The following is a 21,831-nucleotide window of genomic DNA, read 5'->3' as shown; positions in this document are numbered from 1 at the left end:
AAGACTATTGTAGTACAAGCTATGTGCTATATAAAGCAGAATGAATGAAATATAATTTACAGAAAAAGTTGTATAAAAATAGATAGTGTATTATCTGGAGGATATAATTAATATTGCACTTAATTATTATTGCACGAGTTATTAATTGCACGGTGTGTAAAAACATTTAACTGTTCAAGAGGTAGATGGCCTGAGGGAAGAAGCTGTTTTTGTGTCTGGTTGTTTTGGTGCTCAGTGCAAATGTTTTAAAGTAGTCAAATGTTTTAAATGGTTTATTAGGCTATGTCTCGTGGTCCGGATGAAACGAAGCAAAGGTCTGGACCCGGCCCGCGGTCCACCAATTGAGGATGACTGGTATGTGCAATGCTAAGATTTCAGTCAGGTGGCAGCAAAGATTTCATGAAGGCATAGCTGGGGTAGGTGGATATGATTGTGTTAGTTTGTGTTTGGTTTAAACACACAAAACTGATTGATGGAAGCTGAGATGTCTAAACACCTGCTCATGGAGGGTGTAATAAGATTAATGCTTGATTGTCTCATCACACTGGCAAGTTCGGTTGAATTTCTCAGTCTTCTGTTACTATGGCAGTGGAATATTGTGTCTATTATCCAACAACAATGTTATTTCAGCCATTACAATTAGGGGTGTGAATCGTTTGGTCCCTCACGATTTGATTCAGAATCGATTCACGTTTGCTCTCAGAGTCAGACTAGTGTTGGTACGTTGGCTTCTATTCTTTAGAACTGTAACTTATTTGTATTTTAAGTGCCCAGTAAAGCCATTCTTATTTACGTATTCTGCTGTCAGGCTTAAAACAAGTACATAATAGTAATAAAACACGACTCATTAGTGCTGTATGTTAAATGACAGTCACTTCTGCGAATTGCCACGTCGTATGACAAAATCATTATACACACATACATTAAAAGAGTGTTTATTTTACCAATATTTGTGTATTAGTCCCGTGCAGAGCACCCAGCTCGTCCGTCTGGCTAACAAACTGTGCATATTTACAGGAATATGTTCATGATCTTAAGTCTAAACAGTGACAGGTTTTGGGAAACGTTTCGTTATCCCTCGGCTGTGCGTAAACCTGAGGCTTGTTTTTCCCGCAAATGACGCAGGCGTATCGAAAGTTCTGGTGACGAACGCGTAATTTTTGGTTTTGTTCCAATAGGATACCATCTCCTCTGTGCGGGAGCTTTCGTCACCGTCATTTGCCGGAAAAAAAAGCCTCTGGTTCATGCGCAGCCGAGGGATAACGGATGCTAGACATTATCGTTAATAGCGCTGTCAATATGGATATTTCTCTTAAACAAATGCATCGATTCGCCTCAGAAGACCTTTGTTAAGACCACGGAGCTGTGTCAAGCAGTTCTTTGATTGATGGATGCACTTTTTGGAGCTTCAAAAAATTGCCCCCATTCTACTGCTTGGAAGAAATTGATACGTGGTATTATAACTCTGAATCCATTATTCTTTAAGAAGAAAGTCATATTCAGTCAGGATGCCTTGAGGGTGAGTAAAACATGGGGACATTTTTTTGCCTCTGAAATATCGCTTTAAATACAGCAGATTAAGAAGTAAGATTGTGTACTACTTCGTGTAAGATTGACACAATGTGAGGTCATATTTATTTTTTAACGGTGTTTTTGGAAGTCTGCCTAATTAGACTAGTGACACCGATATCATATTTTAACACCACAGTAGCTGTTGTTGTTACACTTTCTATGCCTTTACAAAAAAAAACGTGTTATGAAACGAGTGTTGTGTTCTGCAGAGATTTTCTAATATTTCCCATACTGTGACCATAAGCGGTTCTTGCAAATAATACTGCAATATGCAAACACTGGTAAATCCATCTATCCATGTAAATAAAAAATAAAAACATTCTGCTAACTAATAAACAAACAACTGAACTATGGGATGCGTAAAGGGACAAACTGTTCGAACTTTTTAAACTGCGTTTAGATGTATTTCATGTCTGACGTTGAGATCTCCGGCAAAATGTAAATATTACAATAAAATGATACCTTGCAGATATACCATTCATGAATTCATGGCCCTGTGAGCTGCATTAAACTGTCTGTCTTATTATTCTGAAGACGTATATTGATTTACATGTAATAATTTGACATGAATGTTAGATATAAAGTAATTAAAAGATTTATAACAGAGGGGTGCCTTATTTGTCTGGCACAACACCTCCGCAACCCACATCACATCCCCCCCTCCCCGCCCCGTCGCGGGTCTCCTGGATTTTGGTGCCCAAATGTTGACAGGTATGATTTAATGTTTGCTGGATGTGAAGATTTGTAGAAGGAGCTTATCTAATGGCAACATTATATTCCAAAGAGTATCACACATATAGCTTGGTGGGATGTTGTAGGTGGGATCACATAATAGGTGGAAAAATGAAGTTACTCATGAAAAGTAGTACCGTACGCAATGGGTTGAGCTGAGCGTGTTAATGCAGCCACACTTTGATTTGCCCAGTTCTGACTTTGTATTAGTTGGATTAATTGATTCAAACAAATGTTGACATGCTCCAAATTGCATGTTTGACGTTATGAGGCTTCCATGAAATCAGTGTTTACTGCAGCTTTGAGAGAGAGAGAAGTGAGAGGGGGCGAGTGTTTGCAGGCTGAGATTTGTAGGGGAATCCATTATAGTAGAGCGTTACTGTAGACATGCTCTAATGCATGCGGTTTGTTGTTGTTTACTGTCATTAATAGCGCACTTTGCTCTCTTACCAATGAAAGGAACCATTAGTGCCCACATCTTTCCACCTCACGCATGCCGCCGTTTGCAAACTAGTATTTAACAAAATGCACATATCAGCACATCAGTATTACTTTCCATTGATTACTGTTCTTATCCTGGAAAGACTGAAGTACAATGTTAATGTCTACAGTATATATACCTCCTAAGATAATGAGGCACTATAATACAAAATATTGTCAGTAATTGTTGTTAAAACATGAGTTAAAGGTCCAGTGTATGAAATTTAGCTGGTGGGGTTGCGAATTGCAACCAACGGCTCACTCCACCCCTTCCTTTCGAAGAACTACGGTGGCTGACACCAGTTTAAGATGTTGGCATGTTTACGCTTTGCCGAAGGCGAAACACACTCAGTAGTTTGTCTGTTTAGGGCTACTGTAGAAACAACATGGAGAATTCCATGTAAGGGTCCCCGCAGTGTATGTAGTAGGGCTGGGCGATTAATCGAAACCGACATTAAGAAGCTCTAACCCATGTAATTTTTCAATGTCTGTTATTTCGATTACTTTCCCTTTAATATCCATGTTGACGCGTGCCGCTATGCTTCATTTTTTTCTTATCAGAGCAAAAGAGACTTAAAATATGGCATACGTAAGACATTATTAGAAACTGTAAGTTGTCTACTTTTACGTGTGTACGCTTACAATAATATCAAAGCGTTGTTATTTTGTAAAATAAAGAAAATAAACAGGGCGCGTTATCAGCCGTCTCCACTCCGCTCACATACATAATGTCTGAAATGCGTCACTGATCCAAAACTTTGCAAATACTTATCACACAAACATGAAACGTATGTCTAAAGAAAGCTTAAAATGTCTACTTTTAAATGACCCGATTCAAATGGAAATCAAATACTCTGTGTTTATGTAATATGCGTTAAAGACAGGTACAGTTTTTACGAGACATTCTTCCAGGTCTGCTCCCGTTTAGTAATCACAAGACTTTTAGTCCAAAAATGTGCATATTGTGAGAAATATAGATATACTGAAACACATTTACTACATATTTCTTTAGACAGACTGATGAGTTTTAAGCTCCGTTCAACTATTAAAAACTCCGTCTGTTTCTTTCATGTGACAGTTCGCGGCAGGACTGGTGTCTCCAGGCAGGGTCCTAAAGTACACCGGATTTGTCACGACACATGCAGACAGATGATTTGCTGATTTGTGTTGCGTTTGTTCTCCTGTCTTCAGTGGCAGAGAAAATGTTTCCAAAAAATAACACAAAGATGTCTATTATTCGAAATGTTCAATAAGCAACCATAAATACTTTGCATTTTCTTTGATTATCTAAAAATAACATGAGATACGAAATGTTTCATTAGAAAAAATACCCCACCTTTAGTTGGGCATATTTACACTACAAACCTTGTCAGTGAATAATAAACTAGGGGTGGGTGAAAAAATTGATTTACATACAGTATGAATCGCGATTCAGTCCTCTAGCAATTCTTATCGATTCACAGATTTCCAAAAATCGATTTTCTAGTTAAAATAATATTGGTGATGTTGTCTGAACAAAAAAGGCAGAACTTTTTTGCGAGAGCGGTGCGGCACCCGCACAGTCGAGAGACCGCACACCTTAAGCTCAGCAACAACGATGGTGGGGCTAAAAGAAATACACCCCGTCCCATTTTTAGCGAGGGCAAGTTTTTGGAAATACTTCGCATTTGATCAACTCTATGGTAAGAAGGAGCTTGACAAGACGTATGCAATATGCAAGATTTGTAAAGCGAAGGTGAAGTAATTTGAGAACACTAAACGTAAAGACTCACATCGAATGCCATCATTCCAGCAAAATGGAATAAAATCTAACCTCTTCACTGGCGCAAGCCCTTTTTAAGCCTACATGTGAAAACCCACTGTTGGCACTAAAATGGTTGTAACTCATGAATTCTTTTTTTGAAAGAAGAAAATTAGCAGATTATTGCTAAAAAAAAAGAAATCACAAAAACAATGTAAGTGATTTGCTATGTTTATTGTAGGGCTGGACGATATGGCCAAAATTGATATTGAAATATATTCATGCATTTCGGTCAATACGATATAATTCCGATAACGATATAAACAATATTATAATTACGAATTATCTGTTGGACTACTATAACCGAGCATTACTCCCACATTACAACACCTGCATTGGCTTCCGGTTAAATATCGAATTAACTTTAAAATCCTTCTCCTTGCTTATAAAGCACTCAATAATTTGGCTCCTCCCTGCTTAGCAGAACTCCTTTGCAATTACACTCCGACTCGCACTCTCAGATCATCTGCTGCACTTAAACTTGTATTTAGCCTTTATTAATTGTCTTTAATGATGATTGTTGTTATTGTTGACTGTTTGCTGTACGGTGACCTTGAGTGTCAGTAAGGCGCCTATAAATAAAATGTAGTAATAGTAGTATTACAAAAAGTAAAATGTAAGCTAGAAGTTGAGAGAGCCCTCTGATATGAACAATACAATGCTGGTCAGAATCATTCTAGATGCCAGCAGTGTGCAAAGCTACATATGATTATTAGAATAAAATATTTTTGTATAGGACTGTGCCCTTACCTTGTGTAAGTTTCAAATATTAGAATCATGTTTACCAATAAAATTGAGAATAACTTTTCTAAATGTGCTTCAAAGCATAATTGCATAACTTCAAATGTGCTTTATTTCATTGGCATATTTTCAAAGCTCTACAGGGGCACAGGCCTCCCATTACTTGACACTTTTTTCTTTCGACTTGTTCTTCAAAATTAATAATTTTCAATTATCAACGTCCACTGAATTTTATGTATGATTGTATTTCCATTTTTTTTTTTGTCAAAACTTTATACAAGATCTGCCATGCTCTCCTGCAAGCTGACATTAAGAACCGTTTTCATTCGTGTCAGTGTCTTTTAAAGGCCCTACAGTGTGCTTCAGTTAGCTATAAAAAACTACGAAATTTGCCATTCTGTCCTCGAAATTGACATTGAGAACTGTTTAAACTTGTTTAAACTCGTGTTTATTTTCCGAAAGCAAGCATTAGTAAGTTGCAGATCCGTTTTGTAAATGAATATATGGACAAAAATTATCAATATTAAACTTAGCCCGTGTTTACACTTGACTTCTTTTTTGAAGCTGCTAGCGTCTGTTTTACATTATAATCCTATGGAGTAAACCGTGTTTTCAAAAATGTCCTGAGCGCTTTTTTAAACGCCAGCTCCGGCATCTTTTTCTGCAGCTCAGAGTGTCTTTAGAGGTTGAAAAAAGTTCAACTTTTCTGAAAAAAAACGCCCACGTCAATCTCCTTTTCCCCAGCTAACTAATGACAGAGACCTGTCGTTTCCATAACAACATGCGAGGAACGTGATTGGTCGAGAAAGCTCCAGCTCGAAAAAATAAAATGGCGGTCGAAACGCCCGTTGGAGCATAGTTTTGTATAAATGTAAGTTTAATTTTCACTTTCAACAACTTCTGATTGCATTTCTAGCGAGAAATTAGTATTGTAGTTTTTAAATATGTGATTAGTTAATGCAAAGACACTGTTTGTAATTCAAATAGACTTCCGTTACGCTGCCTATCTGATTCTCTGGGCTGCCTTCGTGCACAGACGCTGACGACGAAGTCATGGCGCTTGGCTGCTGTTTGTAACCAAACGCTGCCAGCGTTTTTTTTACTAAAAAAGCGCCTTGGCCAACCTTTTTTTCTCAAAAAAGAAGTTAAGTGTGAACACGGGCTTAAACTAGAGATTTATACAGGGGCTAGCCGCGGAGCAGAGCGAGGGCTCAGACCCGGACGTGTAATGATATTGAAATATCGAAAATGTGTTTAAAAACCATATCATTGTTATTGAAATTAATTCTATCGCGATAGTTATTGTTATTGAAATATTGTCCAGCCCTAATTTATTGTAATAAAAGCTTTGTTTTTCTTTCATAAAAAATACATTTAAAATAATTATGGATCAGCCCCAAAATTTCATAAGTCAAAGTCTCAAGGATCACCAATTGTTCTATCAAATTTGGTCTTGATATATCCAATTTGGTGTGTCTGTGAGTTTTTTAGCTCCAATATTGCAAAAATCCACTAGGGGGCCCATATGCTTTCCATTGGTTTTAACACTTGATCTGAAATTTGACCACAACAGACATTGAGATGCTTAATTTTACTTTTCCAATTAACAGACACAATAAAAAATACACAAGCACAGAAACAAAATAAAAACAATACATTTGTATGAAACTATACTGTGAGAAGGGAAAGGACATAAACATTTTTAAGCCCACTCTTTTAAAAAAAGAAGCAATTACTCTTCCTACACACATTATTCTATAAAACGGTGTTGAAATATGTTTTCTAGAGACTTTCCAACAATATAATGTTTTTCACAATAAGATAAGAATTCACATGCAAAATCTTTAAGTAAATCAGCTGTCCCGGATACGGGACGGCGCCAGTTAAGGGGATAAACATATACAGTATCACATCTAATTTTGAGAATCGTTATTAAAAATCGAAAAATCGTGAATCGATTTTTAATTGAATCATGACCCTGTGGTACCAAAAGATTCCCACCCCTATAATAAACAAAAACAAAATAATCGTTCAATAATCGTATCGTTCAATATCAGTCACAGAAGCACTATGGCTAGCCAAGGTGGAATCTAAATCCTCTGTCCTGATTCTGCTAGACCTGTCTGCAGCGTTTGACACTGTCAATCACCAGATACTGCTAGCAACCCTGTCATCTCTAGGAATCTCGGCATCTCCTCTCCGCTGGTTCAAATCCTACCTCTCCGGCAGATCCTTCAGGGTGTCATGGAGGGGCTCGCTATCCACTGCTCACCACATGATCACTGGGGTCCCTCAGGGATCGGTGCTTGGACTGCTTCTTTTTTCCATCTACATGACATCCTTAGATGCCATCCTTAGATAGATCCAAGATGGCGCCGCGGATGGCTGCCTCGGTTTGGAGTGCTCTAGTACTTATGTCTTTTTTGTTTGTTTTTCCTGTTTTGAGCTACTCTTCTTTAATCACTTTTACCAGGGACGAATTGCTTAACATTAAGCAATGCCCTTCTGTCAATCTTTTTCCTAATTTTTAAAATTCAGACGTCTTACTGGACATTTTACTCAGAGGAGCGGCAGCTCTATACAAACGCTCTAAAAGACGCAAGTGGGGAAAGCGAGCGGGTGCGCTCGTCAGACTCCGACGACGCGGATTTAGGACCCCGCTGCCGAGTATACACCTGGCGAATGTCCGCTCCCTTACCAACAAAACGGACGAAATTCACTTCTCTTACTCACCAGGACAAACAAAGATTTTTCCAACTCTGCTGCGCTGTGTTTCACAGAAACATGGCTCAATGACACCATACCGGATAGCGCGTTACATCTGCCGGGTTTTCAGCTGTTCAGAGCGGATCGCATTGCCGAGTCAACAGGGAAGACGCGTGGTGGTGGATTATGTTTTCATATAAACGAAGGTTGGTGCAGAGATATAATAACACTGAAGAAGATGTGCTTTTCGTACTTAGAAGCGTTCTCTATCAACTGCAAACCTTTTTATTCGCCACGCGAGTTTTCCTCGTTTATTCTCGTGAATGTTTACATTCCTCCACATGCTTGCGGCGCTGCAAGAACTGGCGGATTACATCACTGACACGGAGCAGCAACACCCGGATTCTCTTATTGTTATTATTGGGGACTTTAACATAGCAAACCTCTCCCGTGAGCTGCCAAAGTACAGGCAGCATATCACATGCCCCACCAGAGATAGCAACATTCTGGATCACTGTTACACCACAATACGGGATGCATACCACTCTGTTCCCAGAGCAGCTCTGGGTCTCTCTGATCATTGCCTGGTTCATCTTCTTCCGACCTACAGACAGAAGCTTAAATCTGCCAAGCCTGTAGCAAGAACAGCAAAGAGATGGAGCAGCGAAACAGAGCGGGCCTTACAAGCCTGTTTCGACTGCACGGATTGGAGTGTCTTTGAAGCTGCAGCCACTGATCTGGATGAGTTAACTGACACAGTGACATCCTACATCAGCTTCTGTGAGGACATGTGTATTCCCACCAGGACTCGCTTAACATACAACAATGACAAACCATGGTTTACAATGAAACTGAGACAGCTTCGTCAGGCCAAAGAAGATGCTTACAGAAGTGGGGACAAAGTCTTGTATAATCAGGCCAAAAACACACTGACAAAGGAGATAAGAGCAGCTAAGAGAAGCTACTCTGAAAAGCTGAAGAACCAGTTTTCAGCCAACGACCCTGCATCAGTGTGGAAAGGCCTGAAAGACATTACCAACTACAAGCCATTATCCCCTCAGTCTATGGGTAATCAACGACTGGCTGACGACCTGAACGACTTCTATTGTCGTTTTGAAATGCAGAGTCTCACCCTTCACACCCGCCCTGACCCTATCTCTGCTATACCATTAACACCTCCTCTTGACATTCAACCTGCACTTAAGATCTGCGAAGAGGATGTTTGCCAGCTTTTCCGCAAACAAAAGATCAGAAAAGCACCAGGCCCAGACAATGTCTCACCCTCCTGCCTGAAAGTCTGTGCGGAGCAGCTGTCGCCCATCTTCACTAATATTTTTAACAGATCTTTGGAGCAGTGTGAAGTCCCTTCATGCTTCAAACGCTCCACCATCATCCCTGTACAGAAGAAACCCAAAATCTCTGGACTTAATGACTACAGGCCTGTTGCTTTAACATCTGTGGTCATGAAGTCATTTGAGAGACTTGTACTGGCCCACCTGAAGGACATCACCAGACCACTTCTTGATCCCCTCCAGTTTGCTTACCGAGCAAACAGGTCTGTGGACGATGCAGTAAACATGGGACTGCATTACATCCTACAACACCTAGACAGACCAGGGACTTACGTCAGGATCCTGTTTGTAGACTTCAGCTCGGCCTTCAACACCATAATCCCAGACCTCCTCCTGCCCAAGCTTACCCAGCTCTCTGTGCCAACCTCTACCTGTCAGTGGATTATTAACTTCCTGTCGAACAGGCAGCAGCTAGTGAGGTTGGGAAAATTTAAATCCAGCACATGTACCATCAGCACCGGAGCTCCTCAAGGATGTGTTCTTTCTCCACTGCTATATTCACTCTACACAAACGAATGCACCTCTACAGACCCTTCTGTCAAACTCCTGAAGTTTGCAGATGACACCACAGTCATTGGCCTTATTCAAGACGGTGATGAATCTGCCTACAGAAAGGAGGTTGCTCAGCTGGCTGCCTGGTGTAGTCAAAACAACCTAGAGCTGAATGCATTCAAGACAGTGGAGATGATAGTGGATTTCAGAAGGAACCCTCCATCACTTCCTCCCCTCACCATCCTGGACAGCACTGTGGATACTGTGGAGTCATTCAGGTTCCTGGGCTCCACCATCTCTCAGGACCTGAAGTGGGAGTCCCACATAGACTCCATTGTAAAGAAGGCCCAGCAGAGGTTATACTTCCTCCGTCAATTGAGGAAGTTCAACCTACCACAGGAGCTACTGACCCAGTTCTACTCAGTGGTCATCGAATCTGTTCTGTGCACTTCAATTACTGTTTGGTATGGCTCGGCCACCAAATCAGACCTACGAAGACTACAACGGACAGTTCGTAGTGCTGAGAAAATTATTGGTGCTCCTCTGCCCACACTTCAGGACCTGTACGATTCCAGAGTGAAAAACAGGGCAAGAAACATTATCATTGACTCCACACACCCAGCACACAAACTTTTTGAACTGTTGCCCTCTGGCCGGCGCTTTAGAGCACCAAACACCAGGACTTCCAGACACAGAAGCAGCTTCTTCCCCCAGGCAATCTCCCTCCTAAACAGATAACTGCTCCTTAAGAGCAATATTCCACTTCCACTACTCCTATAGTGTGCACTATAGTGCCTTATTATATCTATATTTTATTTCCACATGTATAACACCACCTCTACTTACTACACTATCCATTTGCACAAGTGTACATACAATCTGTTAATATGTATATTCTACTATATACTACCCTGTACAATGTCTTTTATATGTTATTATCCCCCATTTTCTGTAAAAATAGTATTTATTTTATATATGTATATTTTAGAATCTTTTAGACTGTAAATCGTATTATATTGTATTGTCATTGTGTTGAATATCTGTACTAGAAGCTTCCAACACCAAAGTAAATTCCTTGTGTGTGCAAGCACACTTGGCAATAAAGCTCTTCTGATTCTGATCCTTGGGACCCATCATACGGGCACACGGCTTCTCGTATCACTGTTATGCTGACGACACCCAGATCTACATCTCATTCATAGTGCACCCAGACGATACCACTGTAGCAGCTCGCAGTACAGCCTGCCTAAAAAACATCTCAGCTTGGATGAAAGAGCATCACCTCCAGCTGAACCCTGCCAAGACAGAACTACTCGTGTTTCCTTCACACCCCACGGTGCAACACGATCTCACCATCCAACTTGGCAATACCACAATCACTCCTCCCAAAACAGTCAGGAACCTCGGAGTCATATTTGATGAACAGCTGTCCTTCAATGATCACATTGAAAAGACAACGCGGTCATGCCGATATGCCTTATTCAACATTAGAAAGGTTAGACCCTATCTCACTGAGCATGCGGCACAACTCCTTGTCCAGGCCCTGGTAATCTCAAGGTTGGACTACTGCAATGCTCTCCTTGCTGGTCTTCCTGCAAAGGCTGTCAAACCGCTTCAGCTGGTTCAGAATGCAGCAGCATGCCTCATCTTCCAACAGCCCAAAAGGGCTCACGTGACACCCCTTTCATCTCCCTCCACTGGCTACCGGTTGAAGCCTGTATCAGATTCAAGTCACTAATGCTTGCCTACAGGACTATCACTGGATCTGCACCGGCATACTTTCACACCCTCCTACACTCCTACACCCCATCAAGATCCCTGTGTTCAGCAAACCAGCGGTGTCTTGTATTGCCTTCCCATAAGGGCAGTAAATCGCTTTCCCGCTCATTCTCATTCACAACTCCTTACTGGTGGAACATTCTTCCTAACTCGGTCCGGTCAACCACATCTCTCACAACATTCAAAAAACTACTTAAAACCCATCTATTCTGTGAATACTTGACAGACAAATGAAAAGAAAAAAAAAACCTCTCTAACACTAACCCTCTCTCTTTCTCTCAACAGGTAGTGGTCTAGCTTTTGTTGAAACCAGTAACTTTGTATTGGCACCTATTGTATTATTACTTCTGAATGACATATCGCTTATTGCTCCCTAAACTCTTTGTAAGTTGCTTTGGATAAAAGTGTCTGCTAAATGACTAAATGTAAATGTAATCGAGAGCAAATGTTCAATTAATCGAAATATTGATTTTAGGCCAAATCGCCCAGCTCTAGTATGTAGATAGAAATAGCTCATTCTATGGTTATAAAAGCATAATGCTTTATTATGTAAGGCCTTTATACACCTCTGAAGACATAGTTATGTACTGTATATTATATTGCATTTCTGTCAATAGATTCTCCAAAAAAATACACACAGCACCTTTATTTAGTTTTAACCCAATGTAGTTCAGGGGGTGTCGGTTTTTAGTGGCATAATGAATGAGCAATAGGTACACTATAACTGAGTGAGATTCACTTAGTAGTTTTATTTCCAGGTTATGACTTCCCCACCGAGTCTGACTGTCACATGGCAAACATTTTTAGACTGTGAACAATTGGTGAACTGCTGTGAGATAACCCATGTCGTCTCAGCATATCACTGTTTGTGTCACTGTATCCACCTGACCTCTTTTCTTTACAATCCACTACTGCTCCCTCTGTAGTATAGTTTGCCCTGTTGATTCACAAGCCTTGATCTTCGGTCTCCACCCTTATTTGTGTGTATGTATATGTACAGTATATGATCTGTGTATGGCTCGGGAAAGTGTTCCTCTGCCCCCTAATTTGTCCTATGTTCATAGGAAAAAAGCAAATATTATTATGTAACTTTTCGGTTTGTTTCAGGTCAGACTTGAATGAAAGTAATGACTTGCGGTTCAGTAAGAGAGTCAAATGTTAATTCAGTAAGAGCTCTGATGGATTCAAACCCATGTTCCTAGACTTCAGATCTGTAGATTCGACAGCGACATTGCAGGAGATTATACAAAGATATTCTGTTTTTGTTGCCGTGCATTTTATTAAATCTGATAAGTGTCCTTGCAGTAAAATAAAATCTTCACATTTTTGTTCACTTTGACTGAAGATTGATGAAAACTAAAGCTATACGTGTTTGAAAATGTTGTGTAATGAAGACATGAGATTTGCATCCTCTCTGCTTTTGGCATTCTCTATTGAATTTGTTGTAGGTTGGGTTCACTTCATTAACATGTTTAAAACAATTATGAAATTGCTTTGAGAACTGAGTTCTTGGCAGTATCTTGATTTTTTTGCAACATCTGTGATCACTGCGTGTGACTCTTAGCAATGAGCTGTCAGCCTCATGTATTATTATATATTTTTTAAAAATATTTTTTTATTTGAGGTAGTCCTTGCTGACCTAATATTTCATTGTACCCCTGCAGAGAGGAGGAGGAGAGCCTTCGTGACAAGATCCGAGCGGATCACGAGCGAGCGCTGCAGGAAGCCAAGGAGAAGCTCAGAAAGTCCAAAGAGGAGCTGAAGGCGGAGATCCAGACAGAGAAGACCAAGGTGGCTGAGGACCTGAAGAAGAAAGACGGGCCAAAACCACTGCCACCAGTACCCATGCCCAAACTTGTGGGGGTCAACGATGGTGACCCAGGGGACCCTGATAACAAGGAAAAGAGGGATAAAATCAGAGAGGTGAGAGGAGTGTGTGTTGTCATGCCTCAAAAAGGTTAATTTGCTTGTGTTTGAGTATATAACATTAGCCACTGCCTTTTTTGCTTTAGATAGTTTCTTTCTTTCTTTCTTTCTTTCTTTCTTTCTTTCTTTCTTTCTTTCTTTCTTTCTTTCTTTCTTTCTTTCTTTCTTTCTTTCTTTCTTTCTTTCTTTCTTTCTTCTTTCTTTGGGTGCGTTTACACTTGGCATTAACATGCGACCTGTATCTGGATGTTGTCCACATACACATTGAAAAGACAAGTGTAAACGCGCTTCTGATCGGAATGTCATCCGATCAGCGTGTCCTGATCCAGAGGTAGTCGAGGACGCATTGTGATCGGATCTCAGTGTAATGTAAGCGCAATCCAGACAGTTTATCTACATTTACAGGTACAATTTCACAGAAAACCCACCCCGCTATCATTATTCTCTCGTCTGTCCGAAACCTGTCAGACTGCGGAGCAGCTGACAAATGCAGCGGAAAGTTTACTCTTGCTCACGAACGTTGCACAGTCGTTCATTTTCCCACAAAATTATCATGGATACTTTAACCTACAGAGGATTTATGTCAAATCACACGAGATGTTTTACTTGACCACTTCAGCTGTATCATCGCTGTATTTGTGACTGCCATGAATGGCGTTGACTCGCACACACAGCGCCAGCTTAAAACGCATCATTTGTTTATTTTCATGTCACAGACACGAATGTCAACACTATACCAGCTTGTTTCTAACATACGTGTGTGTGTTTACTGTAGCCTATATGGCGTAATCAACTCTCCGGTTCCCCAAGGGCTGCTGCCGCTTGTGTCTCGTACGGCTCTCACTAAATCCTTTGTGTTTCGAGTCTGACGTCATCACCCTAACGTGTTTTTTCATCAATTTTAACAATCATAGGTAGTTTAGATGGTTAGAGTAAGGTTAGGGTTAGGGTGTGGGTTAGGGTAAAGGTTTCGTAAGACTTGAAACACCAAAGATTTAGTCAAAACCAACAAGCCATGCCCACGGATCTGACTTGAAAGTACCGTCCCCGGAAGACAGATTAAGCGGCAGACGGGCAGCTTGAAACGGAGCTCTGAATACACCGTATATCATTTACACACAGAAACAAGATTGTATAGTGTTGCTAATAGCTGATGTCAGTAAGCACGCTATTTAGGGCGCAGACCAAAGAAACGACGCGCTGTCACTTTCAGCCGAACCAACCCAAATAGACGAGAACGATGTAAGTGGTCGCTTTTGATCATAGGAACTTCGGCCTACTTATGTGATTATTTTATGTGTCTGTGACATGAATAAACAAATGATGTGTTTAAAAACACCGTTAGAGTCTGTGTGTGTGCGCGCTAGTGAAACCCGCCACAGCTCAAGTACAAAAGCTTGTGTCATTTTACAAACGTCCTCTGCTTATACTTTACATATAAGATAATTAATCGTTTTAACCGCGGTTTACTTCCCACCGCTGCCTCGAGTTCAACATGGCTGCGTATCAAATCTGTAACATGCTCATCCTCCCCGTTATACGTGTTTTGTGAAATTTCCCTGCACCGGGGCTATTTTTAAATTGCAGGCTTATTAAAATAATGGGCGGGAAACTATAGAGATCTGATCAGTTATCCAGATGTGGAAGCCACTTGTTGACAAGTGTAAACGCGCTGTGTCCTGATTGTCTGAAGATCCGATCTGCTTGTTCGGATCACCGAGATCGCATGTTAATGCCAAGTGTAAACTCACCCTTTCTTTCTTTGGTTTGAGATGGCTTGAAATTGTATTAGTTTCTTTCTCAGTTGATTACTTCATAAATTTTGAATTTGAACAGTTTTGGCCCATTTCATCTGTGTTGCATGAGAAACAAAAGCGGGTTCTCTTCAGGTATAATTGTCATCTTTTGAAAATGGGATCCTATCTTGAATGACAATAACTTTATAATTACTCCCACTGAGAGATTTGTGCCTGACTGGGAACAGAATGTCTTAAGAACACTATGACTATTGCTGGCGTAATGCAGTTTTCGACTGTTCCAGATGTACAACAGACCATTTTGTGAAGCAAAACTGACACATGTCGATCTGTTCTTAAATGAAGCTGAAGGGGATGGGAAACCTGTTATTAGTTATGTTTGCCAAGCGAGCATCACTATTACTTAGATTTAGAGACGTGTTCAGATTCCAGTGTTTAAATTCTAGCAAGTAACTCAATTTGTGGTACAGACACTAATGACCAAATATCAGAGACTCTTGACTTTCAAAATGCTCCAGCAACCACTCAGAATACATTTGCATGCACATTGCGGTGCCCCATTCAACCAACCACTAGCACTTTGTGCTACTTTGTGAGTTTAGCACTACTCACATTTTCCTCAAATGTAAAAATCTAGTTGTTTAATGTTTGTGATCATGTTTTGCTTGGGAATGACACTTTATGACCTCTTACATAAAGCTTAACGGCCTGTGGGCTGCAGATGATGAGTCAGTACTGTTAGCAGTAATGTTCCATTGGCTCGCTACTATTTTAATTGCTGCTTGCCTCTAATGAACCCTTCAAACTGGAAATAAATGTATTTTTCTTTTGCGTCATTTTGGTGCTTTTAGGAATTACATTTTTGTGTGTAATTGGTAGTGAAAGTAACGTTCCAGAAGTAATGAGTGTCGTTTGGTTTAAAGCTGAGGCAAATGTATTGTTGGAGCTTTTAAATAGTGGTAACATAAAAAACTCATTTGAATCAACAGTGGGCAGTGCCATCTGCTTCATTCTAGCTCTTTATAACCTGCAGAATCTTATGGCATGCCAGCTAGTCACAACGGTATAGGGGGAGACGCCAGACAATGTGGACATTAAGCATCTTTTTCGATCTCCTCTACAGATTAGAGACTTTTTATTGAATTCCTTACAGCATGGGTTTTCAACTGGGGGTCCGCGGCCCCTAGGGGGTCCACGGTGGAACTGCAAAGGGTCCGCAAATTACTGTTTACTCACAGGCAACTTTTTTGTTAAATATGTAAAGCATGGGTACAGAAATATTACAACCAATGTTCTCTTTAAGCGGCGCACGTGCACGGCCGCGCGGACTCATTGAAGCTCCCGCTTATTGCAATTTTAACCTGCGTGCGAACAAAAACATCCATTCAGGCAGCAGAAGCAATAGAAGTAAGTTAACGTTACATTTGCTTCATCGTCTCCCTTCCAATAAGTTCAGAGTACGCATGAAAGGAAATGCGTGTAAATAAAGTGCATTCTCATATATTTCTGAACTTTTGTTAAAATTTGTTAAAGCTAAGCACTAGGGATGTAACGATTCACCGTGAGCCGGTTGAAAATCGGTTATAATGAGTGACGATTCAAATCAGTTGAGGCTTGAACTGAATCGCAATACATTTTTTGAACAGCAGGGGCCGCTATTTTCACTGCAAACCTAAACGTGGATTCTGATATTTCTTAAATGCAAAAAAATCCAAGAAAAGCACAGACAGTATTAGTTTGTTTATATTAAAGAGACTTTTTCTATTATTAATTTGTTATAAAATTGCAGTTTAGTTTTGTTATTTGAAATAAAACATTATTTTATCATACAAAGAAACGTGAAGCATTTAAGAAATAATGCAAGGGACATTGTTCATTTCTAATTGGTTTCAACTCATTTTTTCAAAATAAATCGTAAGTAAATTGTGAATAAATCGCATCGTGAGTTCAGAATCGTGAATCGCATCGCATCGTGAGCTGAGTGAATCTTTACATCCCTACTAAGCACTAATTTGAGAGGAAAATGATACCACACTTCATCTGCATTGTAAACTCTGACAAAACTATCATACGTGTTAAAAATAAACAAAACACGCACCGTGTACTGATGGTGCACCTCAAACATGTTGTGCCAAAAATAACGCGGATTCGTTGCATGTTGCTCTCCTTAGTCTGATATGATCCTCTGCAGAAAAAACTTGTGAATTTATGGGTAACAGCCACGACAATGCTGATCCACGAGAAAGACAACAGAGCTCAGAATTATAAAATAGCGGTGTGTTCTGCAACACACAGAGAAGCGGAAGAAAAAAAAGAATAACACTTAATGAAACGGCCTGCTGTTACAACAGAATGCGTAAAATCTGCAATGATTTTTTTCGCATCCAGAGAAAACCCGTATCTCCACTAGAATAGTCTTTGTGCCATTAACCAGGGTGATTACTGATTACACATTTAGTATAAGGGGGTCCCTGCTCCATGCATCTCTCATCTAAGGGGTCCTTGCCCCAAAAAACGTTGAAGACCCCTGCTTTACAGGACAGAAAACAGCTATAAGGCAAATGATGCCTCACAGCAGGGCCATCTGCTGTTCACTCGAGGCTTAACCCTGTTTTTTAATTCTTGATGCGTGTGTGTCCTGCCACTTTTCTGTCAGTGAAATATGATGTAAACTGGACAGTTTGTATATTGCATGTTTAGTGTATTTCAGAACCACACAGAAGAGCTGTTTTACTAAAGCAGACCTCTCTCTCTATGCATTTGCTTAGGTGTTTTCGTGTTGGACATAGCTTGTGCTTTACCATCAAAAACTGCTTACATTAAAGAGATAGTTCACCCAAAAATGAAGATTCTGTCATAATTTACTTGTCATTTCAAACGTGTATGACTTTGTTTCTTCTGCAAAACACAAAAGAATATATTTTGAACGTTGGTAACTGGACAACAGGGGTACCCATTCACTTGCATTGGTTTTGTGTCTGCACAATTGAAGTGAATCGGTACCGCTGGTGTTCAAATATATCTTCAAAATATATATTTTTTTGTGTTCTGCAGAAGAAAGAAAGTCATGACATGATTTTCAATTTTAGGGAAACTATCCCTTAAATGTTTTTTCTCATCTCCATACATGCACAGTTGTCACAAATTCAGTAGATTTATCTCTCTTTGCCTTATACGCACACACAAAATGCTAACAGATTTACTAGATTTATCTTAAACTTACACACAAAATGCTCACACACTATCTTACACATACACACAAAATGCTGACACTTTCTCTCACACTTACACGCCAACCGTTAACACACCAGATTTAGCTTGTATCAAACACACGCACATGCTAACAGACCAAATTGACCTCTTACCTTTTGATTGTATTTGTTGTCTTTCGTCAGAGCTTTAGCTGATTTAGCACAGTGCTAACTTCATTTAGCTGTTGCAGGCCAACTGGGAAAGATGCTCTCATAATGCCTCCAAAAATTCTCTGTTGCTATAATAGCTCACCTTGCTTGCTTCAACAAAGACTGTGTGCTGGTATTGCTGTCTAATGCAAAAATTCAAAATCAAAATTTTCTGTCATTTCGAATTTTTGCATCATTGAGCTTGTCTCAATGGCTGTTTCTCAATTTGCATTCAGCAATCTTGTGTTCTCGCTCTACGTCATCATTAACCATCAAAGGTCCTGTTCCAGTACTCAAGAACACAACAGAGAGCGCATGGAAGTACTCGGATGTGTTCTTGATATCAAGGATGCATCGTATGCAAACCCAAACCCGCCTGAAGTCCCAAAAGTCATTGCAGCGCATCCATCCGAATCCGTTCTTTGCATTCTTGGAATTGAGAAATGGCCAAGTGTGGATTGTCTTTGATGCAAACACACTGTACTGTAGATAGCATGCTGTGCTTCCTGTCTGGTCACAAGAAGGTACCTGAGAGGGCAGCACATGTCATGAAACAGGTGGGGAAGAACCCAATTGCAGGCAGCGGGGATGAAGGGGTTAACACAAGACTTTATTCAAATGATAAAACACAAAACAAGAACCCACGTGGGGGTAAAACAGTAACCATGGATAAACAGAGACAAAGACTAACTAAACACTAGACTAACCAACAATAGACATGAACTAAACTCAACACTTACTACGATGAGACTGGGGAATCCACAACAGGAACACAAGCATGAGGAGACGGTAAGCACAACATGAATACACGCAGCGAACACAATGACCGAACACAGGACAATGAAACATGAGGACTATATAAAGGAAGGCAAATCAAGAAAGGACAGGTGTGGGGCATGAACTAATTAACAAGCAATAATGAGATGAAAGTGCGGGAGCAGAGACGAGACTTGGAGAGAGAGAGTATGGCGGACCAAAACTGTCTCTCTCCACATGAAACAAGGGATCCTGCCAAGATTCTGCCACAAGACCAAGAAATACATGATATGATGAGGCAGAATCATGACAGAACCCCCGCCTTAAGGAGCGATACCCTGACGCTCCTCAAGGAGACGAACAGGACAAGATAGACTGTGACAGTGACAAGAACCAACAAAACATGGAAAACAAAATCAGGGGCAGACAAGCAAACATAACACTTGGGTTGTGGTGAGTCAATAAAAATAACCAACAAGGGAGAGGGGAGGGGGAACAACAAAGTGGCTCAGTGGTTAGAGCATAGCGCTAACAACGCCAAGGTCATGGGTTTGATCCCAGGGGATTGCACATAGTCAGAAACAAATGTGTAGTACAATGCAATGTAAGTCGCTTTGGATAAAAGCGTCTGCCAAATGCATAAATGAAAATGGTAGGAATAGGAGGTTGTGAAGTCCGTTTGGTGTTGCATCTCTCCCGCTTTCTCTTTCAGTGTGCTTTACTGATGATATGTTTTCTACCTTTGCATTTCAAGTGATTTAACCCAACCTAGTGTTTCAGTTCCATAAACTCCATAAACTTTCAGTTCTCCATAGGCTTCCAGAAGTCTCATTTTGACACAGTTCTCTAAATCTAGTTACTTATAATACTCAATGATAAGCTTACAAGTATATTGATTTGTCTGAGGGGCCCTCAAGACAGGCAGTTCATTCCTCCATAGCACTCAAACATTACAGGGTTTATTCACAGTGTATGTGTGACTTCTGTCAGGGTTCAGCGTGTATTTCTTCCCAGTAGATTTGCTTGGTCTGTTAGCGATCTGCCGGGTCAAAGTATACAGTATAGTATGATATGCCAGACACCCATTAGCAGCAGTGTTCAATTTGTTGAATAGCAGTGTACAGTTGTTCAATTTGTTGAATGAGTCAGTGTATTAAATTTGATTTATTTTGTGAATTGATTGATCCTTTTCACGGACCTGGTCTGAATGTTGCAGTCTATTCCTTATCACATGACTTCAAAAGAGGAGCTTGCCAGCCCTGGTCCCTATTAACTTTCATTATATAAACTAAAAGTAACCAGTTTCATTCAGAAATTCACCTTTGGAAAGATTTAGAAAGAAGATTGAATAGTTCTGGACAGCAACTCTTGGCACCTGCATTTTATTTATATAGCGCTTTTCACATTGTGTGTTTTTCCAAAGCAGCTTTACAGGAGAAAATAAGAAAAACACAGAAAAGGTAAAACACAGCACAGTGCATGGTGTTTATATAACAAGCAAGATCATTATAGTAAATAATATCTAATAAATGCAGTCTCCCGTTGAGCAAGCCAAACACGACCCTGTGGCGGGGAACCCAAACTCCAATGATAAATAAATGGAGAAAAAAACCTCAGGAGAAACCAGTCTCCCCACTGATGTGTCACAGCTGCACTCAGTGACTTTGATTAAAAGTTACTGAGTAAATGTTTTTGAAAAATAAGGAGAGCTTATTAGTTGTGATTTAGGAAATTTCATTTGTTGAAACTGTTTAGGTGGCATAATGTAACTGAGTGCAGTTATAACTTCAAACTGCTGTCATGTGATGTCATCAAATATATATCTTAACATAGCATCAAATACTAAGTATTGTAATTTTAGCATTAATGTGACAAATAGTCTGTCTTTGCTCTTGGTTGGGGATGGAATTGCCTGAGCTGGGATGGTCAGTCAGTCCTCAGGCTCTCGCAGGAGGATGGCACGGGATGTTCAGATGGAGCTGGCGTAATCTCTTGTTAGGGATGGGCATATGACGTTCATCTGGGCCTGGTGTAATCTCTCCCTACCTCGGGATGGGTGTCCTGAGGCAGGGGAGGAAGGCAGAAAGAGTATAATTAGCGTAGCTGCTGTTCATTAATTTTTTTATTTAATTTGCTTATTTATTTTGCATATTATGCATTAAGTGAATGCTTGGCTGAAAAGATGTGTCTTTAATCTAGATTTAAATTGGGAGAGTGTGTCTGACCCTCGAATAGTAGCGTTTAGCCACACACGTTGTCAGAGCTGGTTCACTTCCCATCAGACCAATTAGCCAACGATTATGGTTGCTGTGAGAATGCAAGTTCTTTGCTTCTCT

The 21,831-nt window shown here is 40.3% G+C and overlaps 1 protein-coding gene across 1 annotated transcript in view; it reads left to right on the top strand.

The window, feature by feature from the left end:
- The window catches only part of man1a2 (mannosidase, alpha, class 1A, member 2), a 106,868-nt gene that overhangs the window by 21,044 nt on the left and 63,993 nt on the right, over positions 1–21,831 (top strand). The window contains exon 3 of the mRNA XM_057335510.1: positions 13,320–13,578. Within this exon, the coding sequence (XP_057191493.1) occupies positions 13,320–13,578 (259 nt within the window). The remainder of the gene's footprint in view (positions 1–13,319; positions 13,579–21,831) is intronic.

Source organism: Triplophysa rosa, linkage group LG6 (assembly GCF_024868665.1).
Source record: "Triplophysa rosa linkage group LG6, Trosa_1v2, whole genome shotgun sequence".
Classification (NCBI taxonomy): domain Eukaryota; kingdom Metazoa; phylum Chordata; class Actinopteri; order Cypriniformes; family Nemacheilidae; genus Triplophysa; species Triplophysa rosa.
This window is presented reverse-complemented; position numbering and strand designations above follow the sequence as displayed.